This window comes from Trifolium pratense, linkage group LG1 (assembly GCF_020283565.1).
Source record: "Trifolium pratense cultivar HEN17-A07 linkage group LG1, ARS_RC_1.1, whole genome shotgun sequence".
In the NCBI taxonomy this organism is placed as follows: domain Eukaryota; kingdom Viridiplantae; phylum Streptophyta; class Magnoliopsida; order Fabales; family Fabaceae; genus Trifolium; species Trifolium pratense.
Window position 1 is genome coordinate 45,830,807 of NC_060059.1, and position 22,200 is coordinate 45,853,006.

General features: G+C 32.3%; 1 protein-coding gene across 2 annotated transcripts; it reads right to left on the reverse strand.

The window, feature by feature from the left end:
• Positions 1–13,155: 13,155 nt before the first annotated feature.
• On the reverse strand, positions 13,156–19,140 carry LOC123904775 (ketohexokinase-like). Of its 2 annotated transcripts, XM_045954402.1 has the most exons (13): positions 18,954–19,139; positions 18,786–18,860; positions 18,621–18,710; positions 18,307–18,384; positions 17,705–17,779; positions 17,197–17,249; positions 16,421–16,571; positions 15,869–15,979; positions 15,277–15,403; positions 15,090–15,187; positions 13,924–14,062; positions 13,749–13,801; positions 13,156–13,503 (listed from the first exon to the last, which is right to left on the reverse strand). In XM_045954402.1, the coding sequence occupies exons 1-13, from the start codon at positions 19,038–19,040 to the stop codon at positions 13,426–13,428; spliced, it is 1,215 nt and encodes a 404-aa protein (XP_045810358.1). In that variant the 5' UTR covers positions 19,041–19,139; the 3' UTR covers positions 13,156–13,425. The 2 variants fall into 2 exon arrangements, with proteins under 2 accessions (XP_045810358.1, XP_045810353.1); XM_045954397.1 differs by lacking the exon at positions 13,749–13,801 and having other exon boundaries at positions 18,954–19,140.
• Between the last annotated feature and the right edge of the window lie 3,060 nt (positions 19,141–22,200).

Here is a 22,200-nt window from a genome sequence, read left to right on the forward strand (position 1 = left end):
CCTTCTAGAATAATCATCAATCATAGTAAGAAAATATGAACCTCCCCCATGAGTGGAAACAGACGCTGGACCCCAAAGGTCCGAGTGAACATACTCAAATGGTCTACTAGAATTATGCACTCCCACCCCAAACTTCACCTTGTGTTGTTTGCCTAATGTGCAGTTATCACAAAATTCTAGTTTGTTCAGTTTTTCTTGTCCTAGCAAACCTTGTTTAGCTAGTTCAACTAAACCCCTCTCACTGACATGCCCTAACCTCAAATGCCATAGTTTGGTTACATCTGCAGCCTCTACACTAGTTACTAATGCATTAGAAATAACAGTGGAACCTTCTAAAATATAAAGACCATTAATTTTAGACCCTTTAGCAATTACTAATGCACCATTTGAAATTCTCATTACCCCACGTTCAATTCTAGTACAATACCCTAGACTATCAAACATGCTTATGGAAATCAAATTTCTCTTAAGTTCGGGAATATACCTCACATTCTTCAAAAGGAAATCACGGTCATCAAACATTTTGAGACGGATAGTACCCATACCTTGAACCTTGCACGCCTTATTGTTACCGAGACGAACAACTCCACCTTCTTTAAATTCCAAGGTTTCAAAGTACTCCTTTCTTGGACAAATGTGATATGAGCACCCTGAGTCCATGACCCAGCTTTTCTCAGGTTCCCAACTTGTAACTGTTAGTGCTCCTGCACTCTCATAACCTTCCTCCTCACTAGCGGCAATTTGAACTGACGAACTACCACCACCCCTTCTCTCGGGACAGTCCTTCTTGAAGTGACCTGGTTCATGACAATGGTAACATTTGAACTTGCCACCACCATCACCCTTTGCCCTAGACTTGGACCTGTGTTTCTTCCCTTTTCCTCTCCCTTTGTTTTCACTTCTCCCCCTTGCAATATTCAAGCCTTCTCCACTATCATCAATTTTCATATCTCTGAGTTTAGTCAACTCCTTGGTTCTCAAGGCCGATTGGACTTCATCCAAGGTGATAGTGCCTTCTTTGCCATATAGCAATGCATCCTTGAGATTGTCAAGAGACTTGGGAAAAGCACACAACAGGTGAAACGCTTTGTCCTCATCTTCCAGGTTCACATCAATGTTCGCCAAATCGTCAATAATTTTATTGAACTCCGATAGTTGTTCCATTACCGACTTATTCTCCACCATACGAAAGAAAAACAACCGTTCTTTCAAACACTGCTTATGTGCCAAAGACTTCGTCATATACAACGCATCAAGCTTGGTCCACATAGCCACAGCTGTTTTTTTCTTTCGCTACTTCTCTCAACACCTTATCCCCAAGGCACAAAATAATCGCACTCAGTGCTTTATTATTCATCTCGGTCTTTTCTGCTGGTGTCAAAGTAGCAGGCATGTGTGCCTCTCCTAGAAGCGCCTCATCACACTTCTGTTGAGTTAATATTGCCCTCATCTTCACCTTCCACAACCCAAAGTCGTTACTCCCGGTGAACTTCTCGATGTCCCACTTAGAACCCATGATACTTAATTCGTTTGATCCTTTGCCCCACGGTGGGCGCCAATTGTTGTGAATTCGATAAAATCACACCAATAATAATCTTGATGTGTGGAGCAAATACGATTAAGCAATCAAAATAAGCGAACGACAATAATAATCACAAATAATGATAAACGGCGAGAAAAGGAAAAGGACACAATAAATTGTTTACCCAGTTCAGTCAATGTGACCTACTCTGGGGGAGAGAGCAGCTCTCCGTTCCACTATCAAACTTTGTTCCTTGATTACAATGAGATTCTCAAAAGAGTTACAAGAAAATAGAGTTATCCTATTTCTACCCTTTTCCCAAATCTCTTCCCGTGACCAAGAGATTTCAATGAAAGTGTTTCCCAAGGTGATAGAATGATTACCCAACCCTAGAGTGTTCCCAAGATGTTACTCTTCTAACCCTAGTTTGTATGTTGGCCTCAGAAACCCTAAAAACTTGTTATGAAAAACAGAAAACGTGACCCTTTAAATACTCTGCAGCGATTTCCGCCTGAAACACAGCTTTTTCCGCCTGGGGCGGAAACTTCCGCCTGAAACACCAGTATTTCCGCCTGGGGCGGCAAAACAGTGAGCACCCCTTTTCCTGCTTCAAATTTCCGCCCGGAACACAGGTTTTTCCGCCCGGGGCGGAAAACAGCAGACTAGTGTTGTTTTTCTTCACGTTTTCAAGGCAATTTGCAACATATCTTATATGTGACCGAGTGCACAGCTGATACTGCAGGATTATGCAATCTGCTGCAAATCTTTCTTAGATACGGAGAGAGACAATAGAGCATTTGATTGTGTTTCACAATTTTAAACTAGAAATCAAAAACAGAAAACTGCATATACAACACACTAGCAGACAAAGGACCTGCAGAGCTTTGGGTATGAGATATTTCAACAAAGAAACAAATTTGACACAACCGTTTTCATAATTATTTAGCTTATTCTAAATACTTTTCTAAGTTATTTATTTCTTAATGGAGGTATGGGTGACACATTATCATAAAAATGATGGATGAAAAATCAATGGGATAGTATTAATTGTTCCAAAACTAAATAGCACATGGTTGAAAATATAGGTAGTTTTGCTAAGGAATTCAAAAGAAAATATCGCATAAACATATCTCGCAAGAATAATACAATCATGGCATCTATTCCTCCTTAAAATGTTGACATTTATGCAAACTAACAATGTATAAGTGGTGATATTCATGCAATGCTGCAATGACTACGGGGTGAACTTGCAATAAGAAGAACCTTAACATAGTTTCCATAATAAGCAATAAGGTGCTGCTAGTGTTAGGTATCTAAACTTTGTACATTTTTCCTTCTAAAAATGTTCAAAAGTGAACTCACTTTAATAACTACTATTTTGAGTCCTGTCAGTAATATTTATAAACTTACCAAATAATTTAACAAGTTTAAAACATTTCATTGATCGATTAAAATAACATTTTCTTGGGGGGTGAGGTAGTTACCATCTTGAGATTTCGACTTTCCCTCTCCATGCACATTGGGTGGCAATTGCTGCCTTTTTAAGTTTATAAAATGATGTTGGGCCAAGTATTTCGGGCAGTGGCTCTGCAATACACAAATCACAAAGACAAACTAAAATAAATCAAAATTATAAAATAAAATCCAAACTTACAAAATGGGTGTAGGAAAGGATGTATGGACCTTTACCAATAACAAAAATACATATTTTAAAGTGTCCTACAATGATGGATTTTTAAAATGTTCTCTACCTGAATGATAATAGCTGCACTGGTCTGCTTCCTAAAGTGAAGCTCACAGCGAGCAGCCATCCCTCGCATACCAGTTTGAATAGAAATAGCTGAGCTGTACAATCTATTGTATGCCTTCCTAGCAATATGCATGCATAAACACCTCTGAATGATCAGGATAGAAGCCTCTTGCAATCCCTCGTATACTTTCCGAGCAAGTTGTCATATAAAAGAACTCATGAGTCTTCTCATGTTTAAGTTTTCCTTCAATAGAACCAGTAGGATAATATTTTGAGAAACTTGGCAGATAGCTTGTATCTGTATAGCAGACAAGCGAATCGAGATGAAACTTTGGTGGGCCAAATAGGAACGAACATCCCTTTGAATAATGCTTGCTGACTTTTCCTAAGATCTCAGTACTTCTGTGAGTATCCAGTTCTTCCATTTGACAAGCTCTAAGAAACACTTTGGTTTTAACAATCTGCAGCAATAAAGAGAACCATTAAAATAATTCACACTTCCGATATATATATATATATATATATATATATATATATAGAGGAGGGTTATATTGACTCCAAGAGTAAGTTTTATAACTTACTCCAAATCTTGACCTTTGATTTTAATTCCAATTAATGGCTAAGATGGATTGATAATAATTGTTAAGGTGAGACTTATTCCTTTGTTGCACTTGAAAATCAAGATTATCAAAACATACTTTAAATAGAATATATTAACTCTAGCAATTAATTGTAAGTACACAATTATTTTTTTTACAAATAAACCATTTTTTTTTGGACACTTTAAGTACAACATTTCTTTTTCTTTTTTTTTTGTTGACAATACACCATTTATTTCATGTGTGCTCTTTTCTTCTCTTTGCCTATACACCTAATTTTATGTTTGTTCAATCCGCGTTTATGATGATGGTTGGACCATAGTGATGATTTTTTTTGGATTTTTATATCTTTTGCTTTTGAACTTTTAGCTCTTATTATGCTTATGACAAGAGTTAATGTTGGTTATTTAATTTATTTTTTTGGTACATAATATTGGTTATTTATTTGTGTTATGTGTTTTATTCATGTGTTCCTTTGTCGTTGTTATGTTGAACTATTTTAAATGGAGTTGATTATTTTATTGTATATTTTTTATAAGAAAATGTACCAATTATTGTTATTTTTATGCAATCATTTGTTTACCTTTTTTTTTGGTTTAAAATTTGTTTTCTTTTTTTGTTGGTACAAATGTTATCATTTGTATTTTTATACTTTTTTTTTTGGTAGAGTATTTTTATCCTTTCTACTATGCAATTTATTATGCGTATAAAAAATTAACAAAGGCGAAGAATCATTATTTTGATAATTTTGATTTTTGATAATTAATGGTTTAATTTCTTCTTTTTTTATGGTAGAAGAATTCATTAATTCATTCTATTTGAGGTATGTTTTGATCATCCTTATTTTCCAGTGCAACAAAGAAATAAGTCTCACCTTAATAATTATTATCAATCAATCTTAGCCATTAATTGGAATTAAAATCAAAGGTCAAGATTTGGAGTAAGTTATAAAACTTACTCTTGGAGTCAATATAACCCTCCTCATATATATATATATATATATATATACCATGAGTCAAAGTATTAGGCAAATTAAGCAATTAGTTAAAAGATTACCGTGCTTAGGAATCCCAGATCCCCAAGCCTTTCTTATAGTAGAAACTGATTCCTCTGATTTAGGATTTAGAGGAATATTAAAACAAAAATTACCTGAGTCATCCTTAGAACAAGTGGTTAGGTATTATTCTGGAACCTGGAATCCGGCACAACTAAATTACAGTACTATTAAAAAAGAAGTTTTACCTATTGTTTTATGTATTACTAAATTTCAAGATGATTTATTTTCAAAGAAATTTTTATTAAGATCTGATTGTAAGGCTGCAAAAGAAGTTTTACAAAAGGATGTCAAAAATCTAGTTTCCAAACATATTTTTGCCAGATGGCAAGCTTTATTATCTTGTTTTGATTTTGATATAGAACATATTAAAGGAGAAAAGAATTCATTACCAGATTATCTTACCAGAGAATTTTTACAGAGAAAATGAGTAAAAAAGACAGTTATGGCCCTCCTCTTGAGGAGTCCAAAAAGGTTATTACAGCAAAACAAGCATTACAGAATTCTTCTGCTTCTACTTCATTATCAACCCAAAATAAATTCACCCCATTAACCCCTTTGGCCTTACCAGCCTTTTATCCCTCTTCATCACCTAGAGGTATTAGGCCATCATTAAATTCAAAATTAATTTCGCCATTAACTTTTTCTTTAAACACTCCATCCTCATTAAATACCCCTTCAAAAAACCCAGAAAAATTACCCTTCTACACTCCCCCAGATTCATTATCCTGTCCTTTTATGGAAAAAGATTACAAAAAGATTCTTTTTCTTTTAGAGCCAGAATTTAATGCCAATGGATCATTACTACAAATTACTTCCAAATTCTTCCCTCAAGGTTTTCATTACTTACCCTCTCACCCAGAAAAGTCCAGATTATTTTATGAGTTTATTTTAGTGGATACTGAGTCCATTGATATAACTCATACTTTTGATAAGAATGATAAAAATAAAATTATTTTTTCAAAATTTAAAATTTTAAAAATATTATCACCTTCTGATTGGAAGGCTCATCCTTCTCATACCAGGAGTTTCACTAGACGCTTTACTCCCCAGAATTACTCATATTATGATTATATGGACGCCTGGTCCAATATGTTATATTATCAGCCATTTGATCATTCTTGGTTCATCTGGTTTAAGAAAGACTTCCCCCTTAAATTCCCATTATGGTTTGTTAAATGGTTCCATGAATGGGGCCCAGAAGACAATATTTATCCAGATTTTGCAGCTATAGCTTTTGAATCATTTAGTTCAAGAATTAATGTACCAGATCATTTAAAGGTTTTAGCGTTTCATGCTACTTTTGGAATTTCGTGGATTACTTCATGGACTTTCAAAAAAGAATTATCAGTTCCAAATTCCAACATCTTCTGGATCGTTAGGAGCATAAGAGTTAAATGGTGGAACAAGTTTAACCCCGATTTAATTAAGTCACAAGTATTACAAGATTGGTTTATTAAAAATCCTAAGTGCCTCGGATCCAAAGAGATCGCAGAAAAGGAAGAAGAATTCTTAGCTGAAAAATCAAAATTTTTGGCTGATTTATCTTCTTCAACCAACAAAAAAGAATTTTTAAAGAAATTACAAGTAGCAATTTCGGAGTCAGACATCAACAACGATGAAGACTCGGGAGATTCGTCTCAAAGCCTAACCAGGGATAATGGAGACGATTGCTATGAGATTATAGATCTACAGGATTAAAGAATTATTGGTTCAAGCAGCATTATTAAATTTGTGGCCGACAAGATTATTTGGGAATCTTTTCTTTTCAAAAAGATAGATTCGTGGCAGACATCATTATTTTTACTTTTGACTTTGTTGTAAAAGTTATTTGTTTGTATTAAAAATAGTTGTCATGTAATTATTTAGTTTTAGCTGACAGCTGTCAGTATAGGCTCTTCCTTCCTCTCTATAAAAGGAAGTTCAGTTTTCATTATAGATCATCGAAAATTTCTCTGAGTACAACAATCTGAAGAATTCTCGAGATCTTTTGTAAGTGTTTTCAATATCAATAAAAATGTTTTCACTATATAATCTTTTCTTTCATATGTTAATTTTTCAAATTATATTTTCAGCTTTTACTAATTACACTGCGGCGACGCACTGTAGCACTTTTGTCTTATTATCAATATTATATTATCATATTCATACTATCATGATCCAGCATTATTTTATATATATATATATATATATATATATATATATATATATATATATATATATATGCAGTTACCTCGTGCTCATATACATAAAATAGATTAGATATTTTTCTAAATAATATCTAAATTTAGACAAAAAAAAAAGTAGATGAAAGAATAAATAAAGAAATAACCAAGTAGATTAACATGTGATAGAAGTGTGATTTATTTGCATTGACTAATAGGTTTATCTTAACACAATCAAAGAAATCGGACTAACTTGGGATATAAACCAGTAACAGTGGAATTAAACGGAAAAACAAATACCCCGAATCAGAACCCAGTAAAAAGAATAAGACATATGAGATAGAAAGAAAAATCCTAGAAATATTAGTAGTATTGAGGTTGCTGTAATTATTTAAGAGAAATGAGAGAAAGAAAATTTAGAGGAAATGTGATGGTGGTTGTTGATCAGCAAGAACAAAAAAACGCAGACAGATAGAGAGAGGGCTGTGTTATGCGGCGGCTAGGGTTAGAAAGGGAGGTGATTGTTAAGACTTTATTTATTTATTTATTTATTTATTTATATTTATGCTAAAGGGGTTTAAAAATAAAAATTAATAATGAAATTGTATAATATTTTTTAGACAGAAAATTATGGTGAAATATATATATATATATATATATATATATAGGGGTTTTCTAACTTAGACCCTAGTTAGGTCTAAGTTAGCAAGGTGCACCTTTTGAGTTGGACAAAAATATCCATTTTTTTTTTTTTTGAAACAATAGAGCAACTGGGGCATGTATGTAATTTGCATCATAAAAATACCCTTTTTTTTTTTTGAAACAATAGAACAACTATTACATTTTTTAAATTTCTTCCAAATTTCGACCTCATTTTACGTGCGAATCGAACGCCGATTTCAAAAACTAATACCGGAAACCTTTGTAAAATTGAAAAACGATCAAAATCCATATAAGGAACGTCGAGTTTCGTTGAGTATTGAGGGAGATCGAACCGGGTCAAAAACCGGGTCGCACGACCCGTTTCTGCATAAAACGGGTGGGAGGGACGATGAACAGTGCGCGTCGCCCACGCCCACTCTCACCGGCGGCGCGTGGGGGCGCGTGCGGCCTCAGGGAGGCTCTATTATTTTTGTATTTTTTCATAATAAAATAGTAGATAATATTCTGGAAATTTTGGTATATTGTATGAAATTTTTGGAGACCCGAAACTATTTTTAGTTAATTAAATAAGTAAAAAGGTAATTAAAAATATTATAATTCCATAAAAAATTTCCAAAATTTTATGTAAAGTACTATGAATTATTTAGAACCCTCTTGTGTACCTCACTCTCCCTAGTTCAAGTCATGAAATTATTTTCACAAATTCCGCTGATTATTTAAAACCATTTAACAAATAATAATAATAATTTCATAGATTTGTACTCTTTTATTTGTTTCTATTAAAATATTAGATAATATTCTGGAACTTTTGGTATATTTTATGAAATTTTTTGAGACCTGAAACTATTTTTCGTTAATTAAATGAGATAAAACGGTAATTAAAAACTATTGTTTGCTTCTGAAACCATTTAGCTGGAAGAATGGTTTCAGAGAGTTATACTGTGAAACCATTCTAGCAGTAAAATGGTTTCAGAAGCAAATAATTAAAAATCAACTCCCCTGAAACCATTCTATCAGTGAAATGGTTTCAAAGTACAACGCTCTGAAACCATTGTACCAGCTAAATGGTTTCAGAATGGTTTCAGAAGCAAACAATTAAGAAATTACTCACTGAAACCATTCTACCAGTAAAATGGTTTCAGAGAGTTATACTGTGAAACCATTCTACCAGCTAAATGGTTTCACAGTATTATATAAAGATAATTAAAGGTAGTGAAAAATTGAGTTTTTTTTTTTGTGTCCAAATCAAACGAACCAAGTCTCTATTTGTAGACAAAAAAAAATTATGAATTTTGGTATAAAAATAAAAAAATAAAAAATTAATTTACAACGAAATAATTGAGTTTAAAGTATTAAATGAAAAAAAAACACGCCAACCACCCAGCAGTTGACACGTGTCCTGCTTTTTTAAAATGAAATTTTCTCTCTCCAGGCGCAGATCTAGTGTCGTGCACGCGCTGGCTTATCATGGAGATGGATGATCTGGACTGTCTGATTGATCCGACAGCCATGATGAGATCATCTCTTGGCCGTCTGATGGAAATCAACGGTCTGTAACGGTGGTATTGCGGTAGGCGCGAGACACTGGATCAACGCCAATATGTTTTTTTTTTTTTTTTTTTTTAAAAAGAAAGGGTATTTTTGTCCAACTCAAAAGGTGCACCTTGCTAATTTAGACCCAACTGGGTCTCCCAACTGGGTCTAAATTAGCAGCCCCCATATATATATATATAACCGCCGCAAAACTTTAAAGTGTTTTAAAAAATGGGGTGCGAGAAGTAAAACTCGTAAAAAAAAATGATTTTCAAAAAGGTCATTTAAGACCAATAAAGTTTATAGCCAGTGTTTTAAAAACCGAACCAGCCGGTCGAACCGGGTTCCAATCAGTCCATTAGTATGTTGGATCGGCCATATAATTAAACAGGTAATTAATTGGTTAGACCGGTGAGAATCAGCGCGGTTCGGTTGAAATACGATCACAATCATATTTTCCGCCATGCACCCCACTTAACTCCACCTTCTTGATATGACATGGAAGATTGAAATATTTTAATTAGTTGTTCGTGTAAAATTAAACTCATATAATTAATGAAAATAGGAAACATTATATTCATGAGTTACCCGATTCGACCGGTTTAATAACTATATAATTTTATTATAGAGACCGGTTCGTTCTATCAGTTTAATCCGATTTAATTCGATTTGTCATGCAGTTCGACCAGTGACCCAGTAATTCGACCAATGAACCAGTATCTTCGCTAGTTCGATGACCGGTCCGGTTTTTGAAACACTGTTTATAGCCTAATTAACCATGTTTTAAACAAAAATCGTATTAACTGCAATTTTTATCCATTTTTATCCTCATTGGTGGGTGTACTTGGGATTTCATTAGTAATTTCCTTCATTATTATATTTGTTATATTTGTTTTATATGTTAGTATATTGAGAATTTATTCTTGTTTATTGTTCTATATATATACGAGCCCGCAAAACTTTAAAGTTTTTTTTTTTTTTAAAAAAATCCCAGCAATAAATACGGGGTGCTAGAAGTTTTAAAAAAAAAACCAAAAAGGTCTGTTAAGACCAATAAAGTCTATAACCTGACTAACCATATTTTAAACAAAAATCATAATTTTTTTTTCTACCCCTACATTTATATCTTTACCCCAATATATTTTAAAATATTATCATTCTACCCTTATATTACAATGTGTTGGTATATTAAAAATGTGCTGATATATTAAAAGTGCATCAAAAATATGTTAGTATATTAAAATTGCATCAAAAGTGTATTGGTATGTTAATTAAAATGTACTTGTATATATTAAAACTGTGCTGATATTAATCAAAAGCCATAGCTATCTTCTCAACTCACCAAAATCTTCACAATCTCTCTCACTCCCTCACCACCCTCAAAACCTTGATCGAAAATCTAGAAAATTTCAAACTCACTGCAATTTAATGTTCTTCACACACAACTCTCCGGTTGAAACCACCAGCAAAAACTCAGTAAGAAGGTTTTCTAACAAAACCACTTCTCCTTTTTCTTTATCTCATACTGACAAAAAGGTTTCTTTGGAATCAAAATCAATTAACAGTACTAGTTACAAGGTTATTAAGAAAAAGAAGCAGAATGAAAGTGAAACTAAAAATGTTGTGGAGAAGAAGAATAATAAGAAGAAGATTATGGACACCCCACAAGTTAAATTGTAGTATTCTTTGGATATGTGTTCTAAAAGAGGTGATTTAAAAGGAGCTTTATCCTTATATGATTCATCAATTTCTAAAGATGTCAAATTGGCACAACGCCATTAACAAACAAATTGAAGATTCAAAAAATTAGGTTGAGATCTAATTAAAGTTTGTGAGATATTGTTACCTACCAATAACAATTGGAAGGGGTCATTGCAGGATTAATTTGTGAGATAATGCTCTTTTTTTTTGAAGAAATTTGTGAGATAATGCTTGATGATGAATGACTGGGTTCTAGGGGTGTGCAAAAAATCCAAGTAACCTTAACCAAATCATTAACCAAACCATATCCAAAATTAATAACCAAATCCATTTTAAAAAAAAACCAAACCAATCCAATACAAAAAAACCAATTCTAAACCCTATCCAATTTTTTATAATTGGTTTAAAATTGGTTTTTAAATTGAGGCCCAATAAGGAAAAAGCCCAATAGTTTTTTTTAAAAAAAAAAAAAAATTTCCAAATTCAATTAATTATATAATTTAATAAATAAATAATTAATAAGGTGGTGGAGGAATTGGTCAACGCGGCGGTCAACGGCGGACCATCGGCGGCCGGTACGGCGGAGCTCCGGAGGCGGCCGGTGGTGGACGGCGATTTCCCGGCGGCGACCGGCGACCGGCGCGGTGGTTGACGGCGGCGCTCCGGCGGCCGGTGCGGTGGTTGGCGGTGGCGCTCCGGCGGCCGGCCACCGTCAACCACCCTTTAATATTTAATTATTTTTTATTTAACAAAATTTATTTATTTTAAAAATAATTATAAAAAACAGATTTTTGATGATTTTTTTTTTAAAAAAAATCTATATTTTAATTATTTTGGGCTTAAAAAAATCTGTTTTTTTGGGCTTAGTTTGAAATATGTTGGGCTTAGAAAAAAAACTCTTATGAATTCATTATAAACCAATAATTCATAAAATTAAAGAAAAATTATGTTTTTTCTATAAACAATAATTATTAAATATGTTCTTTTAATCAATTAAACAAAAAAAAATATTGGCTTAATTATTGTAAAAAAAAAGTTTAAATATATAGGAATTAAAAGTTATAATAATGCATTTTTAAAAAAAAATAAAAAATAAAATAAAATTTAAGATGAATCGGTTATAAATAAGTAACCTATTTTTTATTATAAACCGGTTATAAATTGGTTCCGAACCAATTATAAACCATATCCAAATTAGTTTTGCAAAATAACCAATTTTTCATTAAAATGGTTTTGGATATAAACCAAAACCATAAATATGGTTTGGTGTGGTGTGGTTTTTAAACCATGCACACCCCTACTGGGTTCTGATGGATTTTCAAGATTTTATAGTTTAGCCACGGTTTAACCATGACTAATCTTCAGGAATTGTTTTTTAGAGTTTTCCGGTTCCTAATTCATATTGGCTTCAAATTGTAACATTTCAAAAATCTTTTAAGTGTTCCGGTTTGATTTTTTAAATACCAAAAAAAATTACAGATTGGAAAAAAAAAATTGTAGGAGTAAAGTCAAATGATAAAAGGGTAAAGTTGGAAAAAAAATTGTTTGTAGGAGTAAAGGTATAAATGTTGGGATAGGAAAAAAAATTCCAAAAATCGTATTAACTACAACCTATTTTCATGTGTAGTTTTCTTTATTATAATATTTGGTTTATATGTTAGTGTAGTGAGAATTTATTCTTGTTTATTGTTCTGTATATATATTTTCCTTTATATAAAACCAAATTTACCGAAAATGATAAAAAGATTTAAAAAACATACCTTTGTCAATTTTTTTATTTTTTAAAAATATAGTAAAAACAAATTAAAGATTTAGAAAGTTCTTTAAGAATTTTATTTGGTTTTAAATTATTCATTTCATTTTTGTAAAAAAATAAATAAAATCATTTCATTGATTAATTCGGTTTTAATTTAATACACAATCAATTGAACAATCATTAGTTGATTCGGTGGTGATTAACGTTGAACTTGATAGGGATTACCATTGTTCGATCTACCGCAATTGCGATCGAAAAGAGCTAAAACCACTTGATATCAAAATTGACCTCCAAACCAGATTAGACTGGCAATGAAAGCAAAAAAAAATAAAATCACAGTCTGCTGTCTAACTCAACTTTACAATTCAGATTCTACTAATTTTCGTTATCTATCAAATAAACTTAACAACTCTTTTAACAAAATTATTTCTCATTTAAAACTTTCATCTGACATCATTGCAATCCATGATGGAAATTACATTGGAAGTAATAAAGGTAAAATTTAGAAGCAGGGGACATATATCCCCTCCCTTGAGTTAAATGTGAAAATCAAATATCTAGAAGCCAAGACTTCTAAGAGGAGGGTAAGTGTTAAAGATCATTAACTCCAACAAATAAGCAATTCATTTAAATATCCCAATGAAGACATCTCTTCTCTTGTATTGGCTCAATGCTAGAAAATCTACCGAATAAATGATGCAAAGCGTGCACCGTATGGAAGACCACTTCGAGCTCCTAGATCTCTGCACTTGGCACCTGCCTGAAATCCGCATTAAAATACATAAGTTTCCTGGTGTACCTAACTCATATCTCCAATAGGTTCAAACTTGAGAACAAGGCATGTCAATGCTACACACACATGCGTGATACAACCACTAGGGTTGAGATGATATTGAAGGGATTGGAGGTTAGAGGTTCAAATTTTATCGGCATCATTATACACTAACATATGGCAGTGTAGACTATATAGCTGAGGGTAGAAGAATATAATGACCATTAACATACCACATTAGCAGCAAAGGGTAGCATTTTCTCGGGTGAGAACTTCGAACAAATAGCTGAAAACAAATCAAGTACAGAGCATATTTCTTATGTGATCATTGAGTTTAATACATTATATTTGACACAAATATCTCTGAAAGACACATAAGAGAAAAATAGAACAAAGTTGTTGCATTACCATAGATCACAGCTCCAATAAATGCATCCCCAGCACCAGTGGTATCAATCAGCTCTGATGGTGGAATGCTCTCAGCTGTACCGATGTATAGTTTCCCGGTAACCGTTCCTATTCCTTCTGCCTTTAATTTTGCCACTGACTGGATGGATAGGAAAAAATGATGACTAAAATGTTGGTCAAGAACATGTGATATTTTGTTGGAGTTACAAATTACAATCGCTGTTTCTATAACTTCAGGGATCCAAGTCATTGAGTACTCATGTTACTATGAATGCCTAGAAACTTTTATCTCTCAGTAACACACTCAAAATTATCAGCTTAATGAGCTTACATAATTGATATTTTGACTCGGAAAAAATATAAATAACATCTAGAAGGGATCAGGTCAAACGTATTTGTAAAAAAAAAAAAAAGTCGAACGTTGTAGTTTGAACTAGTAGTATATTAAAACATAGAGAAGGACAGGGAATGCTAAATGCTAGTTATTCAAAATTTCCTTATATGTAAGTAATGGTCTGCTTGTAGACCAAAAAATGGCCTTATCTGTTCAAAGATATCATATTGTCGTCCATATCAAGATTGGCATATAAATGGAGGACTATTAAATGTGGACACCTTTTCTGCAAATGTTTGCTGGCTGGCTTCACTAGGATGTCTTTCTAGTTCATACTATTGCTAGATAACATATCCAGTATATATTAACAAAGGAACATCATTGTGTTCATTTAGTTTTGTTTTCAGCACCATTTGGAAATAAATAATGAATATATTATGTTATTATTGGAACATAATTAAACAAAGCCCAGCTGATGCCAGAGGGTTTGGTCAAAGAACACACTAATAGTTGCATGAAGAATTATATAGTATTTTCTGTTTCAAATTTGCATGATGTTCACCTCAACGATAGGAAATTGGCACAAATGGAATATAGCTGGTAAGAGACAGCAATGGATTATTCTAAGAATACATTTCCAGAAACCCTTACAAAATAGATTATGCTTAAGAGTTTTACTTTTACTAAAAATTGGGTGTTTGAAATAGCCCAACAATGTCAGTTGATTTAATTACCCTACCCCGCTTAGTGGAATAAAGCTGTGTGTTAGACTTCACTTCAGTTATTATACCACAATAGAGAAAAAAAGAGTTCTGAGTTTCATTTGCATTACCGATGATATGCAGGTTGGAATGGATGCACTCTTATCCTTTCTTAACTCCAATGATTTCAATAAGTTGTCTACATCCACATCTTCGACGGAAGGACTTGCTGCCAGAAAAGGTAAAATGATTCAAACCTGTTTACATTAAAAGCAGATGCAACATACATTGATTATACATGCTACCATTTTTATGTACCATTAACACTTCTCTCGAGCATTAGACAACCATCTTTTCCTAAAGTTACAGTCACAAATTTTACGTTGGGTAACCTTAAAAGGATAGAAACAAGTGCTTGTGGAACAGTTGATGCCTCTGTCCATGCCTGTCAGAAAATAAAGATCATGATGCATGGTATTTATAATGCTCAAAAGGAACTCAACACCACAGAGCAGAGTAAAAATAAACTCAGTAAAATAAACGGACAAATATTTATTAAACATAAAAAAGTTATACCAGAAAAGATAAATGAATGTATCATTCGTATCAGAACATCAATATTTCTTTCCCACCACAAAAAGAATATAGCTTATATAGATAATTGAAATAACATGTGTACAAACTTGTAATTTTGTGGCCACGAAAAAGTTTTAGTCATGTCTTTTCTTAAGATGCTAATACAGTTAAGACAGCACATATTTTACTCAGTAAATAGTACATTTACTGTATAGCTGTTAGAACAAAAAAGTAGACTGTTAAAACTTCAAAATTAAAATCAATTCAACATAAACAAGGTTTGTGAGAGAACCATAGTTTTATATATTTCTTACAGCAGCTTGATTGCACTCACCTTTGGAAACTTTGCTGAGCATACAACATAATCAGCTAATTTCAGGAGATCATCCAACCCTTCCCTTGGTCTTTCTGCATCAATTAAGATGGGTATATTCTTCCTAGCTGCCTGCACTGGAAAAATACAAGATTTTGTTTATTTCCCTCCCCGAAGCTCTCTTTTCCCATTCCCAACCTCCTTTACAAGCAAAAGAAAGTAAAAGAAAAGGTGTAAAGAAAAACAGGTGCGTGTTTCAACAGTAAATTTAAGAAGGGAATGCAACTTTTTTGAAGTTTTAAAATAATAATTCATAAAACACCCTGTTTTTTTGCATAATATGATCACCTGCTCACAACTTCTTTATCATTTAAGTCAGTACTATGAAGTATGAACTATCATTGGTATTCTTATAATAACGGATTATTAGCATTAATCAATGTTGGCTTTACACTAAATACTGTACTTCATGTTTCTTTGATGAAATCCTGCATGCTTGATTTCTAAATATGACTGGCCCTTAGCCCCTTATAGTTAACATTAAAATTGAAAGTAAAATATATAGGTGATAACCTCATGGGCAACAACTAGAGCAGTTTCATACAACCTCCCATCAAAATATGCAATGCTTGCTCCATCCAATGCAGATACCAAACTTGACTCTGAAAGATCTTGGGGTATCATTGGAGGATATCCAGGGGTATGAATACATGTACGAGTCTTCCTGAAAAATTACAGTTAGAACGAGTCAAAGGGAAACCTGGTGCTTTGAAGCCACAGCAGGATCCAAAGAAGGGTCAGACCAACTTTGAACATATTGTAAGAGGTCTTGCCATGCATTAGCAAGGGGCAATTCCACAACTTGAACCAGTAACCTCTTAATTATATGATAACAACTCTAACTGCCATGCTAACTTGCTAAGGCTCCCTTCACTTAGAATTATTTAATTTACAATTAAATTGTTCAACAATTTCATTGCCAGAAAATGCTTGAAGATCTAAATATACAAATATGAATAACTATTATAGCACATGATTTTTGTTTTATTCTTTTTACTGATGAACAATTTATCCTTCAGTTTCCAAATATGATATACACAACAAAATGGAAACAAGGCAGATGACAGAAAATAGATTTGTGAGTATAACTACAATGCTTGCAGCTTCAGTTCATTTCAAGATTAAAAGACAACACTATCTAGTAATTTATCATCAAAACCATAGAACGTGACCAGATTCTCAGCTAGATCCACCTAACTACCCTCTCATCTCTTTAGAAATTTAGATCATGAATATACTAAGCGAAGAAGTAAAGACTTTGTAACCGTATGTTGGAGAATGACCATTACGTTTCGTTGTCGACAATAATATATGTAAATGGTGAAGTTCCCTCTTCCGATACCTGCAAATAACGGGAGCATAACCACACCCAAAAAAAAGTGTTAATAAAATAGTCTGCGGCCAATGGCCGTCCAGAACCCCACATATTGATTTTAATTTTCGATAGAATAGATCTTATTCATATAATACCGTAATTAATTATATTTCCATTTATATGGTCATATTTAATTGATAAGCTTAAGGAAATTATACTCTCAAGTCTCAAGTAGTAAGTGGGCAGTGTAAATAGAATATTGAGAGTGTATGAACATTTAGAGAAAATACAAACATAAGAGTTGGAAAAATAACAGATCATGCATCATGCACTTTCATCACATGGTTATAATATTGCTTGTAACCAATATGCATTGGCAACAAATTCAAATCTTACCATACATACCAAAAAGTACTAATTCAAATTCCAAGATTCACGAAGATGACAAATACAATTGAAGACAAAAAAGTCTTGAAAATTACCACAAGAAAGGATGTATCTACACCATCAGCCCGTAACTCATCTAATATACCCCTGCCTTGGCTGTCATCTGCAATCTAATGAGCACCAAACATAATGCTTTCAGTATCAGTCTAAGGGTCTGCTTGGATTGACTTTATTTGAATTTATCTAGTGGCATAAACATTTGTGAGCCTGTTTGGAAGAACTCATGAAAACAATTTATGACAACTTATTTTCATAAACTCTTTTTTTTTCTTTTTTATTAGGTAGCCTAGTGGTTGGAACTTCCACCCTTAAGGTGGATAAGTGGAGTGTCCAGGGTTCGAACCCCGACCCCTGCATATAAAATGTGATGTCCCTTACCAACTGAGCTAAGCTCATGGGAGGGGACTCATAAACTCTTTTATGATAGCTTATGAAAACAACCAATATAAAAAAAGTCTGACTGTATTTTATCTTTTATTATAAAAATGGTTATAGATAAACACTTATATGTTAAAATGCTTATTCTATAAGTGCTTAATTACGCTGTTTAAAGAAGGCTGCTCCGAGCAATCCTGAAATTGTTTTTATCAGCACATAAGTTCAAATAAGTCAATCGAAAAATAGAGAAATAAATAACCTTAGAAATGATCCTTGTGTTTAGACCTAAGCGAGCAAGGCAAGTTAAAGCATTGCCTGCATTGCCACCGCCTTGAACCTGAAAATTACAATTTACAATGCATAAAATCACCGTTTAATATTAAAAAAGAAAAAACATAAAAGGTTAATGTTTGCCTCACATCCAAATATTATTACTAATTTTTTTTTTTAAATAAAATAATAATAATAATAATAATAATAATAATAATAATAATAATAATAATAATAATAATAATAAATACAACATTAAAGGTGAAAGAAGAAGAAAAGAAGAAGAAGAATAATTAACCTAACCTTCAAGGTGGTAGTTCTGATTTTGTCATCTGGTTTAGGGTAAGCAGCAACAGTGGCCAAGAAATCAACGGACAGCGATCCACAACCGACCTGCATAGGCACGTGTCAAGACAAAAGAAACCCTTAAAATTTGGCGGAATACAACAAAGAAAGAGAGAAACGCACAACGGTGGCGTTTTGAGGAATGGAGGAGCACATTTTGAGCATAAAATTTCTGCTACGATGTTTCTTCCGTGTTGCCTGAAATTAAACATACAATTAAAGCTACACGATTTTTTTGTTCCTTAATAAAGAGTGAAAGAAAAAGAATGCGTAACTAACTATTATGATTACATTGTATAATTTGAGAGGTTGAACGCTGAAGATGAAAGGTGAAGTATTAGAACAAGAAGAAGAAAGAGTGGTGCAGAGGTTCGTCATTGAAAGAGCTGCCGCGAGCGATTGGGTTCAACGGATGAATGAATTGCGATTGGTCACAAGTTTGGATCAACTTTTACTCATTTTCTTCCACGGGGCGTTCTTTTAATACCTTCAACTTCACTTTCAATCCTCTCCTCCACTTTCAATAATTTCTGTCACTTCAAGGCTAAAAGTGTCTTTTTGTAATTCCAATAAGCTAGCTTATACAGTAGTTTATTGGACTAGCTTATAAGCTTGTTTGAAAAAAATAAAAGTGTTTGGTAAAAAACCTTTTTCACGAGCTTATAGTTTTTTTGAGATGCTATTTTAAGTGTTCGTTTGACTTTTTCGGTCTTAGAAACTATCTAAAAGCCAAAAGTGAAAATAAAAACTTTTAGGAAAGAGTTAAAAGTTGTTCGGTAATTATTGTTTTTTAAAGCTTCAAAATTATTTTTAAGTTCAAAATTATTTGGTAAAATATATTTTTAAAAGCTTAAGTTTTTAGGACAATCAATCGTATAAATAAATGAATATTTTAAAAATAAAAGATAACTTTGAATAAAAATTCATAAACTATCATATAAAAAAGAGTTCGAAAAATATTTTATCAAAGAGAAATTATCTAAAGAGAGTTTACTAATATTAAAATACTTTAACAAATCATTCCCGATTAGAAAGATACTAACAATTTTTTTAAAAAAAATATAATAACAACTAATAATATTGCGATAAAAACAAACTTAAAAAAAATAATAACAACTAATCTTTTCTTCGATATATGCAATCAGTCCTCCTATATCATTAATTTTTTGTTTTAAAACAATGTAATTTTTGATCTAATGATAAAAATCAATTTATACATGATGCAGTTTCACATATATATTATAAAATATTAGTTTAATAAAATTAAAGAAAATTAGTGTATATTATTATCAAAAAAAAAAAGAAAGAAAATTAGTGTATATTCATAGAAAAGAAGAAAAAAAAAAACATGTATAGCATGCAAATAAAGTTGATAACATATTTTTAAGGATTTAATTTAAATACACCGACGGTGTAAAATAATTTTACACCGTCAATCAATACCAACCATGTTTTCCGCCACATCACCCCACTTCAGCCCACTTTTTTGATATGACATGGCAAAATGGTGGTTGTTTATTGGACGATCGTGTAAAACTATTTTACACCGTCGGTGCATATCAATTAAACTCTATTTTTAAAAAAGACAATTGTGTGAATGTATCAATTTGTCTAGTTAAAAGAAAAAGTTTCGCTATGTACCAAAAAAAAAAAAAAAGTTTCGCTGACTTTAAGGACAATATGAGTTTATTGTTTGTGACAAACAAATATTGTTGCGTGAGCGTAATAATATATAAACAATTCGGAAAAAAGAAAGAAATGTAGCCGTAGGGAATCGAAGGGAGTCCAAAGAAAAAAACTTAATTAATAAAATGGTCCCTTAAAGATATTTTTTGTTTCAGATTGGTCCCTTAAAGAAAAAAAGGTCCAAATAGATCCTTTAAAGAAAAAAAAGTCCGAATAGGTCCCTTAAAGACATCTCCGTTAATCAGTTTGGTCCCTAAAAAGAGATCTAAATAGGACCAAACTGATTAACAGATATGTCTTTAAGGGACCTATTCGGACCTTTTTTTCTTTAAGGGACCAATATGAAACCAAAAATGTCTTTAAGGGACCATTTTATTAATTAAGCCAAGAAAAAATAAGCTCCGTTTTTTTCTTTCCAAAAGTAGGTTTGATGCTCCTAGAAGTTCTTTTTATTCAATTTTGCATATTGGAAAAACGCTGTTTTTTTATGGTTAAGAGCTTTATTAAAAACTAGCGGGCTGCGTTCCGCGCCTGCCTGTGTCTAACTTATGTAAAAAAAAAAAATTCTTATCTTATTGTGAGTTTGTTAATAAAAAAAATTTGTTGCTACTAAAAAAATCAAGGGTATTGTTGGTATTATTGTTAAATATTATTTCAAATTATTGAAGGGCAAAATGGACCAAAAAAAAGTCAGCCCAAACTCCCGTATTCCCTTTATATATTGTTATAGATGTGTTTAGCCCAACTTCTTATTTTAAAGGGAATAAAAAGCTAAAAAAAGTCGGGTCAAACGGAATCTAAGTAGTGTTTGAGCTTATAACTTATAGTTTTTACCGTTTTTTTTTTCATTTTTAACCTTTAATTTAATTTTATTATTTTTTTATAAAATAAAAAACTACCGACTAAAAAAAACTACCCATTACATATAAATATGTCCTTTTATGTCTTTTTATATTTATCAATTATTTAAAAAACTAATTTTACCAAATACTTTAATTTCAATCAGCTAGTTTTGATAAGCTAGCTTATAGCTTAATTTTACCAAACAGAGACTAAGTCTACGGGGGGAAGGGTTAAAAAACACCGTAAGATATATTATTAAAATAATGAGTGGTTCAGATGCATTACCACCAACTTGTAGCTACGGTGTTTTGAATGTTAATTTGAATTCACAAGAATACCAAATATTTTTACTGAATTACAAACTGAAAATGTGAAAAATATCCCCCCATTTTATTTATTTGTAATTGAACAATAAACCCTATAATATACTTCATCCGGTCATTAATGTGAGAGCAAAACTACTTTTTAGATTCATTCAGAATCGAATGTATTTAGTCTATATAATAAACTAAATATATTAGATTCTCAATTAATTTAAAAAATAACTTTTCTCTTATATTAAGTATCGGAGAGAGTATTATATTAAAAAAAATAACTAGGGTTTTAAATTTATTTAATTTAGTGTGTTGTTCATATTCCCATCTCAAATTAACCTGGTGTTGGTTGTTGTTGTTGAATCTGAAAATATAATTCATACGTTTAAAATTGGAAGTTGGGCTTAACCTATCTTTACAAAATTGACTTGTAAGGTGATGATTGCCTCTAGTTTATAAACACTTATTTAGGTCTTCTTGCAAGCGATGTAGGACTTCTTTAACACACCCCATCGCGCTCAACACTGTTGGGCTTGTTGCGCGGATATAAATAGTGGAGGGCCCAATCAAAAACCCGATTGCAGGCGGTTCAATGAAGTGGCCCAGCGAATCCTAGATAGGCTCTAATACCATCTTAGAGTTGAGTATTGGGTCTAACTTATCCTTATAAAATCGGCTTGTAAGGTGATGATTGT